The sequence below is a fragment of the Lycium barbarum genome, chromosome 5 (genome assembly GCF_019175385.1).
Source record: "Lycium barbarum isolate Lr01 chromosome 5, ASM1917538v2, whole genome shotgun sequence".
Classification (NCBI taxonomy): Eukaryota; Viridiplantae; Streptophyta; class Magnoliopsida; order Solanales; family Solanaceae; genus Lycium; species Lycium barbarum.
Window position 1 is genome coordinate 20,909,113 of NC_083341.1, and position 17,492 is coordinate 20,926,604.

The 17,492-nt window shown below is 36.1% G+C and overlaps 1 protein-coding gene and 1 pseudogene across 1 annotated transcript; both read right to left on the minus strand.

The window, feature by feature from the left end:
- Window positions 1–3,163: 3,163 nt before the first annotated feature.
- On the minus strand, window positions 3,164–3,972 carry LOC132639293 (aquaporin TIP1-3-like; annotated as a pseudogene).
- A 2,103-nt stretch (window positions 3,973–6,075) lies between these two features.
- Window positions 6,076–6,879, minus strand: LOC132639294 (aquaporin TIP1-3-like). The gene has a single exon (XM_060355749.1). The coding sequence runs from the start codon at window positions 6,877–6,879 to the stop codon at window positions 6,076–6,078; it is 804 nt and encodes a 267-aa protein (XP_060211732.1).
- Between the last annotated feature and the right edge of the window lie 10,613 nt (window positions 6,880–17,492).

The window sequence follows — 17,492 nt, forward strand, 5'->3', positions numbered from 1 at the left end:
GATGGTAAAGATGAATAATTTTTTTATGATAACCATGATGATGATTATGAGGGATTTATTTATCCAAGCTCCAAGGCATACGGATTTCATGTTATTATAAGATGATTTTTATTCATAGAGATTTCCATTTACATGAGCTTTATATTATTATGAGGTGATTGAGTTTACTTTGCAATTTCTTAATTTCCTTCATTGTTGGTAATCTCACCTTATGACCCTTGTTCCTTCAAGGTGGGATAAACGATGATGATTGATCCATAATATAATAGGAGGCTACCGACCTTACGTCACTCCGATATAGTTGTGGCTTTTGATTGGGCTCTTATGCATGCTTTATATATATGTATGTATTTTTCTCACACCGCGCCGCACTATAGTCGGCCAGGCATGACACGTAGATGTGCACACCACTGCAGTGGGCATGTTATGATATTGCCCCGGACGCAGGAGGCCTGGACGCGGGCTAATGATGATAACACCGAGCTTTAATGGCCGGGCATGATACTATATATATGACACTGAGCCTTAATGGTACTATGTATATGTATAAAGATATTTTTTTAAAGGCTAAGCATGCATGGCATCCGCCTTATGAGGCATCCAGATGTACAGGTTATCCCTTTTATTCCATATTACTTTTCATGTCTATATTATATTGTTATTCATGCCTTACATACTCCGTACATTATTCGTACTGACGTCCCTTCTTGTGGACGCTGCGCTCATGCCCGCAGATAGGCAGGGAGATGGATCAGACTCGTAGGTCTTCTATCAGCAGATTCTCAGGAGCACTCCACTTTCTTCGGAGCTGCAGTCTATTTGGTATTGCCCTTATGATCATTTGTATTCCTTGTAGAGGCTTGTAGATGTGTATGTACAGTTAGATGTTTTGTATCTCCACCGGTTCATGTTGTGGTATAATATATTGGTGGCCTTGTCGGCCTTATTTCGAGTTCTTGATACTTTACTGTTAGCCTTGCCGGCTTCATGATATACGCTGTGTTGTGGCGACCTTGTCGGTCCGTATATATACATATTTGTTGAATGATTGGATATTCCTATGTTGGGCCTTTTCTGCGTGCAGGTGTTCTTCGGGTTATGGTTTATAATATTCAAAGTAACGGATAAGTAAGGTGGTTCCCGGCCTACGGGTCGGAGCCCGTCATACTCCTGGTAGGGGTGTGACAGTAACATTGCCAACTCGTTCTCCAAAAGTTGCAACCTTGCTATATTTTTCTTGATAAACAACCTCCGGAGAGTGTCCCAAACTTCTTTTCGAGAGCTAACATCACGAACATGATCAATAAACTCTTTGCTGATAGAAGTCCTCAAAGCAAAGAGAGCTTTTCCACACTTGATCTTCCATTTCCTTCATGATTCGGCATTCTCAGGAGTATTGGCGGGGATTATTGCATCAGTTCCAGCAATTAAATCCCATAGATCCTGACCTTGAAGGTATGCTTCCATACACATTCTCCAATACTTGTAGTTAGTGCCTACAAGTTTTTCTATTCCATATTAAGCTTTTCCCCGTTTGAGGCCTCCATTGCTACAAACGACAAAAGCTATCCCTTCACGTTTTTAAGCTTCTCCAATAGAGTAAACTGATAGATAAGAAGACTGAAACAAAGAGTTCCTTCCTTCAATCTTGCTCTGATGCCATATAACAAAAAACAGGAACAGAGAAGGAAGAAAAAATAGCAGAAAGCTTTTTATTGAATAGAAAATATAGCAGCTAACATCTGGAGAAAACAAAGCGTATATAAAATCCTATACTAATAGTTACTACTTCTACTATAACTCCTAACTTATAGTGTTTTATTCCACTAAACTAACTCCTAAAATTCCTGAACTCCCAAGCCACTTTCAAAGGTGAACAAACCTCACCTAAATAGTTCGTTTGACTTAGTAAATGCAGTAAAAGAAACAAGGCAGTAAGTTGCACTAATTTGTTACAAAGACTACAGGAAAATATTAGTTCAAGCTTATGAATTGCTCCTAGAGTTTGAAATGTGCAACTCAAATTCTAGAAATAACTCGTGGAGTCTGAATTTTTATTAGTTTGAACTCTATAATAATTCTCGGAGCGAGTTTGTATTCCCCTCGTTTAGTTTTCAAAGCAAAACCTCTTCTCGATCGACCAAATGTTACCAAAACTTCAAAAACTCGTAAGATAAATATCGTCATGGATGCTCAGAGCTTGAAGCATTATCATTAATTTTTGTTAACTATGAGCAATTTAATGGATTGGCGAGGAAGTTTGTAGATAATTCTAATTTTTTGCTGATCTGTAATGAAATGTGGACTAGATGATTATAGTCAACGGAGAAAATGACATGTCTAACAAGTTATTGAATAGTTGTTATGTTTTAGAAGCATCTTCTTATTTTAGTTATTCTATTAAAAATTCAATATAATAGTGACAATTTAATTAAAAAAACTAATACAAAACAAACCTTCGCTTGGAACATCAGAATTATTTTTAAATCAAATTTATGAAACCTTCGCTGACGATGAAAACCATTCAATAATAAACTTTGGTATTTGGAAGAAACTTTTTTCAATAAAAATGTAAAGATTTTTAATCACACCATGCATAAATCACTTAAGAGAATCTGTCGGAATGCTTTCGTTTGTTGGTTAAAGTGGTAGGTTATAGATATTTTAGCTTTTCATAATGAAAGTAGTACCTTAGATCTTGTATAATCAATCAATTAAATCACAAAGAACCTTATGTCCTCGATGCAAATAAGTAAATCTTAAGGTGCGAGAAAAAAGAAGTTGTATATACGTATGTAACAGATATTACTGATTGCATCCGAATATATCAAATTAATCAAATTCAAAGAAATACCCTTCGTAGCTATATATCCATAGAAAAGTAACAAGAGAATAGTTTTTTTTTCCTTTCTGAAATGAGAAATACGATCTAACAATATTGTCTACAGGAGATATATTTCTCATTAATTTACGGGAGTTATCACATAAGATTTAAGAGTCTTAATAGGAAGGGGTTGAAAAAATAAAAGAATATCATACCTAGAATTAAAAGCCTATGACCTAAAAGAATTTTGTACCCCCCTTACCATCATATTTGAAGCATCCCGTATGTCAAGGAGATTCAACAATTTTTATATATACAAAAAATATATTTTTATCTTTTTTAGCATGGTATCAGTTTTTGACGAAGGGATTCAATTGAATCTCCTTCAATGAAGTTGGCTCTGCTGATGCTAATAGGGAGTTGCTCGTGATCAATGTTCTTGGGGATGAAGATGGTTTCATAGACCAAAGAAGCAATTGCAGCACCGACGAATGTACCGAGCCAGTAGACCCAGTGGTTGTTCCATGTCCAACTAACCATTGCTTGACCAAAGGGCGCAGCCGGATTCATTGCTGCACCGTAAAAAGCACCACCAGACAAGACAAGATGTTGGCACCAACAATGAAACCAATTGCAACTGGGGCAATTATGACACTCGAGTTACTCCTCTTGGGGTCAATTTTAGTTGCATAAATAGTGTAAACAAGAACAAATGTCGTCACTATCTCAAAAACAACTGCATTGCGTGGTGTTGGAGCGAATGGTGATACTTCCACACCAACAACAGAATACTTGAGGAGCAAGCAAGCCACGACAGATCCAAGCAATTGAGCAATCCAATACAAAATAGTCCTGCATAAGGTTATGTGACCTCCCATAAAGGCACCAAATGTGACAGCAGGATTTACATGACCTCCAGATATGTTTGCCGCCGCTGAAACTACAGCGACAAGAGCAAATGCGTGGTTTATCGCTGCCGCAATCAGCTGGGCTTGCAAATCGCCGCTCGTCAACCGGGATGATGCGGCAAAGCCTTCAGCGGCAAAAACATAAATAAACATGGAAATGAATTCAGCTAATGCAGCCTTGAGGGTATCAGGGTGGGCAGCCTCTTTCAAACTTCCAATGAAAAGTCTTGAAATCGGCATGTTCTTTTTCTTGAAGATGAAAAGGTTTATGAGTTTATTACTCTTTTATTTCGTTCTAGCTCTGTTTGCTTTCTTTCCAAATAGGCCTCTAACCTCTTTATATATATAGTGGACTAAATAAGAGCATGCATGAGTAGACTGTAGACAGAACAATACATTATTTTGTTGGAAAACACCCTAAGGCAGCACTCCATTTCTGACGAATAAAAAATACTAATAGGGAATAATAAGGCAACATTTCAATATTATTGAGTAAGTGGTGCTGCACAAGCATTTCAATCCACGTGCTATTAAAAATATGATTTTTAAATCTATCTACAATATAGTAGCCAACTACTACTTCATTAAACTAATGCTACACATGCATTTCATTTTACTATATATTTTAATTTGGCTTTGCTGCTGAAGGGAAGAAGATATATTCTTGACAAGTGCAGCATTTCATGCATCGTGGAATTTACCTCGTAGGTTCTACGTATTCAGTGCTCATTTAATTTCTACCTTTTTTCTATTTTAGTAAGGTAATATTGTTTTAAAATTTTGGTTCAACTAATTAAAACTACTCACTTCCACCATCTTCAAGTACTTTATCATAAGTTGCTCCAATACGACAAACATTATGAAAACACGAGATCACTGAAGCAACGCAATATATGTATTATACTGGAACAAATAATTCTGAAACGACATGCTGGATTGTCCTCTTTTGTTTGTTATATTTTCAAAACGATATGTCTATTTATATTATCCACCTTATTAAAGTGTGCTTGAGTTTGAACTTTGTAATGTAATAGGGAAATGGCTAGCCATTTTTTACACAGAAAAATGTTTGGACAAAAACACCCATGACTAAAACACCGAAGAACTATGGGGCGATTGTTGGGTTCCAAACTCTATAAATTGTGCTTGGATTTTGAACTGTGCGGCTCAAAGCCTCAAACTCTAGGATTTTGAACTCCTGGAACTATTAATCTTGGAGCGAGTTTTTGTTCACTGCACTTAGTTTCCAAAGCAAAACATTCCAAAGCAAAACATCTTCTTACCAGATCTTGCCTATTAAATCTTGGTGGAAACGCAAGCAGAAGAAGAAGAAGATATAAAAAATATATGCAAAGGCTTTTTCAATTTACTTTACACAGGAATGAGTACATTTTTATACATCGAAGTCCTAGACTAATAGGCAAACAATGTTATTTCCCCAACGACTACTTTCTATTACTTCACGCGTCTGAGCTCCAAGCCAGAGGTGCCAACGAGCAGAGGAGAGCTTAGTTTTCGTAAGGGATGAATGAGAGCTAGAAGGAAGGCGGAGACTTGAAAGATTCAAAAACCCATAAAACAAGTTTTGTGATGGATGCCTAGACGACCAAGAAGCATTTAGGCTTGGAATAAATAAATTTTCAATTAAGTTTATGTAACCTTCGTTGACGATGAAAATCAGTCAATTATAAACTCAAGATATTTATTTATTTATTTATTTTATTTTATTAAACTCCGATTGTTTGGAAGTACATTAAATGTAAGGAGTTATAATCACACCAAGTCACCACTTATGAGAATCCGTTTGCTTTCGTTCGTTGGTTAAAGCAGTAGTTTTTTTTTACATATTTTCGCTTTTCATAATGAAAGTAGAACCTTAGATTTTGTATAATAAATCAATTAAATCGCCAAGAACCTTACGCCCTTAATGGAAACAAGTTAATTTTATGGTTATACGAGAAAAAAGAGTTATGTGTTTGTTAAAAATATAACTGACTGCATCAAAACAAACCAAATTAATTAGATTCCTTAAAAAACTTTCATATCTATATCTATCAAGAGAGAAATAAAAGGACAATAGTTTTTTCCTTTTTCGAAATGAGAATATGGTCGAACAATATTATCTACCATAGATATATTCTCATTTACTTTAGTTATCATATAACAGTCCAAATAGGACGAAACCCTGATAAGGGATTGAAAAAATAAAAGAATGTCATATCTAGAATTAAAAGCCTATGACCTAAAAGAATTTTGTACCCCCTTACCACCATATTTGAAGCATCCCGTATGTCAAGGAGATTCAACAATTTTTATATATACAAAAAATATATTTTTATCTTTTTAGCAAGGTATCAGTTTTTGACGAAGGGATTCAATTGAATCTCCTTCAATGAATTTGGCTCCGCTGATGCTAATAGGGAGTTGCTCGTGATCAATGTTCTTGGGGATGAAGATGGTTTCATAGACCAAAGAAGCAATTGTAGCACCGACAAATGTACCGAGCCAGTAGACCCAGTGGTTGTTCCATGTCCAACTAACCATTGCTTGACCAAAGGGCGCAGCCGGATTCATTGCTGCACCGTAAAAAGCACCACCAGACAAGATGTTGGCACCAACAATGAAACCAATTGCAACTGGGGCAATTATGACACTCGAGTTACTCCTCTTGGGGTCAATTTTAGTTGCATAAATAGTGTAAACAAGAACAAATGTCGTCACTATCTCAAAAACAACTGCATTGCGTGGTGTTGGAGCGAATGGTGATACTTCCACACCAACAACAGAATACTTGAGGAGCAAGCAAGCCACGACAGATCCAAGCAATTGAGCAATCCAATACAAAATAGTCCTGCATAAGGTTATGTGACCTCCCATAAAGGCACCAAATGTGACAGCAGGATTTACATGACCTCCAGATATGTTTGCCGCCGCTGAAACTACAGCGACAAGAGCAAATGCGTGGTTTATCGCTGCCGCAATCAGCTGGGCTTGCAAATCGCCGCTCGTCAACCGGGATGATGCGGCAAAGCCTTCAGCGGCAAAAACATAAATAAACATGGAAATGAATTCAGCTAATGCAGCCTTGAGGGTATCAGGGTGGGCAGCCTCTTTCAAACTTCCAATGAAAAGTCTTGAAATCGGCATGTTCTTTTTCTTGAAGATGAAAAGGTTTATGAGTTTATTACTCTTTTATTTCGTTCTAGCTCTGTTTGCTTTCTTTCCAAATAGGCCTCTAACCTCTTTATATATATAGTGGACTAAATAAGAGCATGCATGAGTAGACTGTAGACAGAACAATACATTATTTTGTTGGAAAACACCCTAAGGCAGCACTCCATTTCTGACGAATAAAAAATACTAATAGGGAATAATAAGGCAACATTTCAATATTATTGAGTAAGTGGTGCTGCACAAGCATTTCAATCCACGTGCTATTAAAAATATGATTTTTAAATCTATCTACAATATAGTAGCCAACTACTACTTCATTAAACTAATGCTACACATGCATTTCATTTTACTATATATTTTAATTTGGCTTTGCTGCTGAAGGGAAGAAGATATATTCTTGACAAGTGCAGCATTTCATGCATCGTGGAATTTACCTCGTAGGTTCTACGTATTCAGTGCTCATTTAATTTCTACCTTTTTTCTATTTTAGTAAGGTAATATTGTTTTAAAATTTTGGTTCAACTAATTAAAACTACTCACTTCCACCATCTTCAAGTACTTTATCATAAGTTGCTCCAATACGACAAACATTATGAAAACACGAGATCACTGAAGCAACGCAATATATGTATTATACTGGAACAAATAATTCTGAAACGACATGCTGGATTGTCCTCTTTTGTTTGTTATATTTTCAAAACGATATGTCTATTTATATTATCCACCTTATTAAAGTGTGCTTGAGTTTGAACTTTGTAATGTAATAGGGAAATGGCTAGCCATTTTTTACACAGAAAAATGTTTGGACAAAAACACCCATGACTAAAACACCGAAGAACTATGGGGCGATTGTTGGGTTCCAAACTCTATAAATTGTGCTTGGATTTTGAACTGTGCGGCTCAAAGCCTCAAACTCTAGGATTTTGAACTCCTGGAACTATTAATCTTGGAGCGAGTTTTTGTTCACTGCACTTAGTTTCCAAAGCAAAACATTCCAAAGCAAAACATCTTCTTACCAGATCTTGCCTATTAAATCTTGGTGGAAACGCAAGCAGAAGAAGAAGAAGATATAAAAAATATATGCAAAGGCTTTTTCAATTTACTTTACACAGGAATGAGTACATTTTTATACATCGAAGTCCTAGACTAATAGGCAAACAATGTTATTTCCCCAACGACTACTTTCTATTACTTCACGCGTCTGAGCTCCAAGCCAGAGGTGCCAACGAGCAGAGGAGAGCTTAGTTTTCGTAAGGGATGAATGAGAGCTAGAAGGAAGGCGGAGACTTGAAAGATTCAAAAACCCATAAAACAAGTTTTGTGATGGATGCCTAGACGACCAAGAAGCATTTAGGCTTGGAATAAATAAATTTTCAATTAAGTTTATGTAACCTTCGTTGACGATGAAAATCAGTCAATTATAAACTCAAGATATTTATTTATTTATTTATTTTATTTTATTAAACTCCGATTGTTTGGAAGTACATTAAATGTAAGGAGTTATAATCACACCAAGTCACCACTTATGAGAATCCGTTTGCTTTCGTTCGTTGGTTAAAGCAGTAGTTTTTTTTTACATATTTTCGCTTTTCATAATGAAAGTAGAACCTTAGATTTTGTATAATAAATCAATTAAATCGCCAAGAACCTTACGCCCTTAATGGAAACAAGTTAATTTTATGGTTATACGAGAAAAAAGAGTTATGTGTTTGTTAAAAATATAACTGACTGCATCAAAACAAACCAAATTAATTAGATTCCTTAAAAAACTTTCATATCTATATCTATCAAGAGAGAAATAAAAGGACAATAGTTTTTTCCTTTTTCGAAATGAGAATATGGTCGAACAATATTATCTACCATAGATATATTCTCATTTACTTTAGTTATCATATAACAGTCCAAATAGGACGAAACCCTGATAAGGGATTGAAAAAATAAAAGAATGTCATATCTAGAATTAAAAGCCTATGACCTAAAAGAATTTTGTACCCCCTTACCACCATATTTGAAGCATCCCGTATGTCAAGGAGATTCAACAATTTTTATATATACAAAAAATATATTTTTATCTTTTTAGCAAGGTATCAGTTTTTGACGAAGGGATTCAATTGAATCTCCTTCAATGAATTTGGCTCCGCTGATGCTAATAGGGAGTTGCTCGTGATCAATGTTCTTGGGGATGAAGATGGTTTCATAGACCAAAGAAGCAATTGCAGCACCGACGAATGTACCGAGCCAGTAGACCCAGTGGTTGTTCCATGTCCAACTAACCATTGCTTGACCAAAGGGCGCAGCCGGATTCATTGCTGCACCGTAAAAATCACCACCAGACAAGATGTTGGCACCAACAATGAAACCAATTGCAACTGGGGCAATTATGACACTCGAGTTACTCCTCTTGGGGTCAATTTTAGTTGCATAAATAGTGTAAACAAGACACTTAGTTTCCAAAGCAAAACATTCCAAAGCAAAACATCTTCTTACCAGATCTTGCCTATTAAATCTTGGTGGAAACGCAAGCAGAAGAAGAAGAAGATATAAAAAATATATGCAAAGGCTTTTTCAATTTACTTTACACAGGAATGAGTACATTTTTATACATCGAAGTCCTAGACTAATAGGCAAACAATGTTATTTCCCCAACGACTACTTTCTATTACTTCACGCGTCTGAGCTCCAAGCCGGAGGTGCCAACGAGCAGAGGAGAGCTTAGTATTCGAAAGGGATGAATGAGAGCTAGAAGGAAGGCGGAGACTTGAAAGCTTCAAAAACCCATGAAACAAGTTTTGTGATGGATGCCTAGACGACCTAGAAGCATTTACGCTTGGAATAAATAAATTTTCAATTAAGTTTATGTAACCTTCGTTGACGATGAAAACCAGTCAATTATAAACTCAGATATTTATTTATTTATTTATTTATTTTATTTTATTAAACTCCGATTGTTTGGAAGTACATTAAATGTAAGGAGTTATAATCACACCAAATCACCACTTATGAGAATCTGTTTGCTTTCGTTTGTTGGTTAAAGCAGTAGTTTTTTACATATTTTCGCTTTTCATAATTAAAGTAGAACCTTAGATTTTGTATAATAAATCAATTAAATTGTCACGACCCGGCTAGGGGTCGCTATGGGTACCCGGGGCTAACCACCGAGCACCGCTCATGCTATTATTTTCTTAATCTATTCCACAGTCATTTATCGATTTCCTGTTAACTTTATGGGGAAGATCTGCTTTCCATTACAAAATATAATACTCTGATATACAATCATATTTCAATATACTTATACACATGCATACTACCCACGTCGTGAAACCACACAACCCACATCGAGCACCTACGAGCCTCTATTGAGTGACATACACAATATATACACAAAAGAATCAACCAATTAGCACCTCCGGAAGATGGAGTGCTCCTCAGCTCAGCTGGTAACTCCTATTAGTCTGGACCGCTTTCCTGTCTGCCTGTGGGCATGAACACAGCATCCAAAGAAAAGGATGTCAGTACGAGCATTGTACTGAGTATGTAAGGCATACATCTAAGAAATAAGATAACAATAAGAAAGTAAGGTAAAACAAGAAGATAACCGATAACTGCTTGCCTCTTAAGGCAGATCCATGCATGCATAATAATGCTTTGCTGCGGAACGTGTAGCCCGATCCATATATCAATACAATGTTAGTGTCGAGGAACGTACGGCCCGATCCATAACCCATATATCCCGCGTCCGGGATGAAATCATGATATGCCAGCTGTCCAGGTGGCTATGCGTCTATAGCGCCTCACCTTCCCCATGTCCCCTGAATACATACACACACACACACACACACACACACACACACACATATATATATATATATATATATATATATATATATATATATATATATATATATATATATATATATATATATATATATATATATATATATATATTCTTATATAGTATACATAGCATGCATGAGAGCCCAAGGAAAGGCTGTAGCTATATCGGAGTGACGTAAGGTTGGTAACCTCCGATTATATTATGGAATAATCATCGTCGCTTTGTCTCACCTTGAAGGAAAAAGGGTCATAAGGTGAGAATACCAACAATGAAGGAAATTAAGAAATTTCGAATAAGCTCAATCACCTCATAATAATAATAATAATAAGCTCATGTACATGGAAATCTCTATGAATAAAATCGTCTCATAAAAGCATTGATCTCCTAACTTAAGACTTTTAGTCATAAAATCGTCATCATCATAATCATCGTAAAAACATGCTCATCGCTGTTATCATAAGAGATCACAGAATCATAAACCTCTGGTTTGGAAAATACGGCATTTTGGGATTACAACTATGAGTTATTAGGAAAGGAATTATGCCTTGGAGTCGTAAATATTTAACTTTTGAAAACGAGAAAAATATGGAAACATTTATGAAGCCATAGCATCGGAATCATGCCTTCAGAAACTCAATAACATTATAAGGATCATGAAATTCGTGAGCTTCGAACATTTATGGATTCAATCATATTATGAGTACGACACAAAGATTTATAACGGAAGGATCATGCCTTTAGAAAGAAGGGGACTAGCCTTAACATACCTTTGACGTTTACTATTCTTATCGCTTGCTCGTTCTTCCTTTATTGCACGTGTATATACCTTCAAGAGAATTCATGTCGTCGTTAGCTAAGCAATTATAAGGACGGACTACTATTTCTAGGGAAAATTGGGCAGCATTACCTTTGTTTATACTACGTTTCCCATATTCTATTTCAGCTCCCAAACATTCGCAACAATATCCACAACATATCAACATTCATAATTTCCATCCAACTACCACTCAATTATGACACTACACATTCTTTCAAGACCCATTTTCCATGTTTTTCTATATTTCAAGCATCTTAGCCTTCCAATACCTTAAACAACATAATGAGATCATGAAACATACCTTAGATGATGGTGTTACAAGTCTTGAGCAACAATACTCTTTTATGCCAAAACCCTATTTCAACCCCTCTGAGATTTCTTGAAGAAGATGACTTCCAGTAGGGTTTCATGCACTTGATTTCATGAATTAATATTGATGATCTTGGTTTTCCCTTAGTTCTCTTGGATGAAGTGTTTTGGAGAATTCTCTAGAGGGTTCTTAAGTTACATGGATGAGAAATGAAATAAAATGAAGCCTAGGTCCCTTTTTAATACTCAAAATCTGATTTTTAATGAACAACAGTCGGTGTGTACAGTGGTCGTAAACCACAGTTTACGGACCGTATAGTGGTTTACGGGCCGTATAGTATGGTCGTATTTAAGCACGTCAAAACAGAAAGGTTTACTGTAGAACAGGGTGATTTACGACCGAGGTTTACGGGCCGTATTTCAGTTTACGGTCCGTAAAATGGGTCGTATTTTACCATTCCAACAATTAACAGAAAGTTGAGATTTTTGAGATGCTGTAGGACGATCGTAGTTTACGGTCCGTAAATCACTTTACGGGCCGTAAACCACTTTACGACCACTGGCTGAAATAAAATTCCGCAACTTTCTTATTTCCAGAAATTCATAAATCATCATTCCCGACTTAGTAAAACATCGGACCCTCATACCCTTCGTTGATCTATTCATTGTACATGCACGGGGACTTTTCCGAGGTGTAACATAAATCGCCAAGAACCTTACGCCCTTAATGGAAACAAGTTAATTTTATGGTTATACCAGAAAAAAGAGTTATGTGTTTGTTAAAAATATAACTGACTGCATCAAAACAAACCAAATTAATTAGATTCCTTAAAAAACATTCATATCTATATCTATCAAGAGAGAAATAACAGGACAATAGTTTTTTCCTTTTTCGAAATGAGAATATGGTCGAACAATATTATCTACCATAGATATATTCTCATTTACTGTAGTTATCATATAACAGTCCTAATAGGACGAAACCCTGATAAGGGGGTTGAAAAAATAAAAGAATGTCATACCTAGAATTAAAAGCCTATGACCTCAAACTCTAGGATTTTGAACTCCTATTAATCTTGGAGCGAGTTTTTGTTCGCTGCACTTAGTTTCCAAAGCAAAACATCTTCTTACCAGATCTTGCCTATTAAATCTTGGTGGAGACGCAAGCAGAAGAATAAGAAGATATAAAAAATATATGTAAAGGCTTTTTCAATTTACTTTGCACAGGAGTGAGTACATTTTTATACATCGAAGTCCTAGACTAATAGGCAAACAATGTTATTTCCCCAACGACTACTTTCTATTACTTCACGCGTCTGAGCTCCAAGCCGGAGGTGCCAACGAGCAGAGGAGAGCTTAGTATTCGAAAGGGATGAATGAGAGCTAGAAGGAAGGTGGAGACTTGAAAGCTTCAAAAACCCATAAAACAAGTTTTGTGATGGATGCCTAGACGATCTAGAAGCATTTCCGCTTGGAATAAATAAATTTTCAATTATGTTTATGTAACCTTCGTTGACGATGAAAACCAGTCAATCATAAACTCAGATATTTATTTATTTTATTTTATTAAACTCCGATGTTTTGAAGTACATTAAATGTAAGGAGTTATAATCACACCAAGTCACCACTTATGAGAATCTGTTTGCTTTCGTTCGTTGGTTAAAGCAGTAGTTTTTTACATATTTTCGCTTTTCATAATGAAAGTAGAACCTTAGATTTTGTATATATAATAAATCAATTAAATCGTCAAGAACCTTACGCCCTTAATGGAAACAAGTTAATTTTATGGTTATACGAGAAAAAAGAGTTATATGTTTGTTAAAATATAACTGACTGCATCAAAACAAACCAAATTAATTAGATTCCTTAAAAAACTTTCATATCTATATCTATCAAGAGAGAAATAACAGGAGAATAGTTTTTTCGTTTTTCGAAAATGAGAAAATGATCGAACAATATTATCTACCTACCATAGATATATTCTCATTTACAAGAGTTATCATATAAGAGTCCTAATTGCACGAAACCCTGACAAGGGGATTGAAAAAATAAAAGAATGTCATACCTAGAATTAAAAGCCTATGACCTAAATGAATTTTGTACCCCTTTACCACCATATTTGAAACATCTCGTATGTCAAGAAGATTCAATAATATATATATACACAAAAAAAAAATATTTTAATCTTTTTAGCATGGTATCATTTTTTGACGAAGGGATTCAATTGAATCTCCTTCAATGAAGTTGGCTCTGCTGATGCTAATAGGGAGTTGCTCGTGATCAGTGTTCTTGGGGATGAAGATGGTTTCATAGACCAAAGAAGCAATTGCAGCACCGACGAATGTACCGAGCCAGTAGACCCAATGGTTGTTCCATGTCCAACTAACCATTGCTTGACCAAAGGGCGCAGCAGGATTCATTGCTGCACCATAAAAAGCACCACCAGACAAGATGTTGGCACCAACAATGAAACCACTTGCAATTGGAGCAATGATCACGCTTGAGTCACTCCTCTTGGGGTCAATTGAAGTTGCATAAAAAGTGTAAACAAGACCAAATGTCGTCACTATTGTTACATCCCATGTTTTCATACGTTGGAAAGCGTGTGAGTTAAATGACACTCGTAACGGAGACGAGGTTATCCCCCAAGATTATTGGTGGTTAGAGTGATTACGGATGTATCATAAGGATTAGAAGTTAAACAAATCGAAGAAGATAAGTTTCATCAATGTTCGAAACTTATTCGAATGAAATACGGTCAAAGCTATAACATCCCGTATTTTTGGACCAGGAAATGTAACCGTCTAACATGTGCAAATTTTACCGAGGCCGTAGGATTTGGTCATATTCAAGCATGAAAATCAAGAACTCGGTGTATACGAGGAATGAAGTCCCAAAATGATTTTAGATGGAAAAGTGTGACGACGATGATTGCAAATAATATTTTATGTATGGCAAATGAGGTTGTGGACTAGTGTTATATTACATGGTCATGATAATGGGTATATGAATTATGTTAAAGGTGATTACAGTTTAAGTGAATTGAGATCAAGAAATTAATTACATGTGTAATTGGTTGAATTTTGAAGTATAGTGAAAGACAAAAGGGATTAACTAGATTATTAGTGGAAAAATCCATGAATTTCCACGTGGCACTTTTATGCAAGGGGAAGAAATGACTCTTTTATATACAATTTGGTGGCTATGTGTTGCAATTATAGTAAGTGCTAAAGTGGCCCCACTTTCCATTTATATAAAATAAAAGAAAGGGAGAAGAAGATAATTATCCCATTACTTTATTTGTGTAAGACAATTATGTGACTAAGTTTCCTTACACGTGGTTGTCCACTAAGTGAATGATGAACATGTTTTTTTCCACTAAATTGGACGGTATATATCTCTTCTATATAGGAGTAAAAGTTCTCAATCTTTCCCAAGTTATATAAAACGAATAGATAGGCACTTTTCTCTTCCTCCATGGATATAACATTTTGATCCAACGTAGCTCACTCAATTGAGCAACTCTTTTCCAATATGACCTAGATTTCATTCCACTTTTCCAAGAGCTTCATAGGTAAGGTTATCTCGTGGTCTATGCACGATTATTTCTCCGTCGATTTCTTGATTCTAACGTCGTGTTCCTTCGGATCCTAGCAAATCGGAGATTTCTTCAAAGAGAAGTAATGTAAAAAAAGAATATTTCTTGGCATATAAGGTAAGAATTCTTTTATTCTTGATATATTTAACTTCGTCCGGGCCATAGCTAAATCGCGGGATGAGAAATACGGAATTAATAGCGGGACATCGGATAAATTATTGTTGTTGTTGTTGTGTGGGCTAATTTGAGGTATATTTTTTTGTTGTGTTGTAGCTTGAAATGGTTGGAGTAACTTAAGTATATTGTTGTTGTTGTCATTGATAAAATTGGAGGAGTGTGTTTGATAAAAGTGTTCGGGCTTGTCGCTCGTCGTGAAATATTTGTGACTTGTTGTTGCTACATGGTATCTTGTTATTGATGTATATACACTTGCTGGATTGTTCTGGTTGTTGTTGTTGATATATGGAGTTTGGGAAAATGAGAAGAACAGGGGAGGTGCTGCCCATTTTGTTTTAGGATAAGTTAAAGTTTCATTATACGATTAAAAGAATCGTTTGTATAATTAACGATAGTATCGTTGTTGTTAGATATAGATCGTGGAGCAGATACGAGTTGAGTTCTTGAGCCGTTGAGCTAAGACCAGGTATGTTAAGGCTATTCCCTTTTTCTTCATTTGGCATGATCCTATGAAACGAACGACAAACGTATAAACTCCAAAAGTGACTCCTACTCTTAGAACATCAGAATGACATATATCCTTGTTTCCAAAGGCTATCTTTTTATATATTATTTCATATCTATAATTCCAAAGGCTTCACATATTGATATTAGTGCTTCTTAATGGTACTTGAGGATCTTACGTTTCTACATCATATCATCATATCATCATATCATAAGAGTCTTATGAGTCTCACTGGCATTCATTTGCATCTATATATATGTATACATTATGTTACTGACACCGAGCCGCGCTATAGTCGGCTGGGTACGGTACGTAGATGTGCAACCACTGATCAGTTGGCTATTCACACCGAGTCCCTTACGAAAGGGCCGGGTACGGTATATATTTACATTTTACCGAGTCCCTTACTAAAGGGCCGGGTATGGTATATATTTACATTTCACCGAGTCCCTTACTAAAGGGGTCGGGTATGGTATATATTTACACTTCTAGTCATTGCCTTTGGGGCTACTTACATTGTTATTCTCTGCCTTCGGGGCTATTCGTATTACAGGTAGTTTCTTGTACTTTCATTATGACTTATATCTCATTCTTTATGATTACTGCTGCCTTACATACTCGGTACATTGTTCGTACTGACGTCTTTTCCTGGGGGCGCTGTGTTCACGCCACGCAGACCCAAATTATTTTGCACGAAAGATTATACAGGAGACTGACTATAGGGTATTCCCAGGCTATCAGCTGGATTGGCAAACTCCATTTCATTCGGAGTATAGCCGAGTCAGAGTATTTCTTTATGATTTGAGTTAGATGCATTATGGGTATGTTGGGGCCCTGTCCCAAATTATGTTTTGATATCATGTTCTACATTAGAGACTTTTGCAGACAGAGTCATGTATATAGTATGTCAGTCTTGTAAGCGGCTATGTAAGCCAACATATCATTTTGCATTACTTTACGGACTCATATTATTACAAATTTTACTTGATTTAAGAAATATGAAAAAAATGTTTTGAAAAGCTTTCATTATGCATATCATTTTCATGATTAAGAGTCCAGTGAGATTATGAGTATAACGAGAACCAGCGGGTTTGCTCGGCCCTAAGTAAGGGTCGGGTGCCCATCATGCCCTATCAGGATTGGGGTATGACAAAGTGGTATCAGAGCAGTTCGTCCTAGGGGTTGTCTGCAAAGTCGTGTCTAGTAGAGTCTTGTTTATGGTGTGGTGCGCGCCACATTTTTAAACAGGAGGCTACAAGGCCTTTAGGATGGTTACTTTTCTTTCATATCTAAGATCGTGCGATAGAGCCAAGCCATAGGAGATGAGATTCCTTATACTAACCCT

Excerpts from the sequence above, each read along its gene's own strand:
- LOC132639294 (XM_060355749.1), bottom strand. The coding sequence starts at position 6,879 with ATGCCGATTTCAAGACTTTTCATTGGAAGTTTGAAAGAGGCTGCCCAC.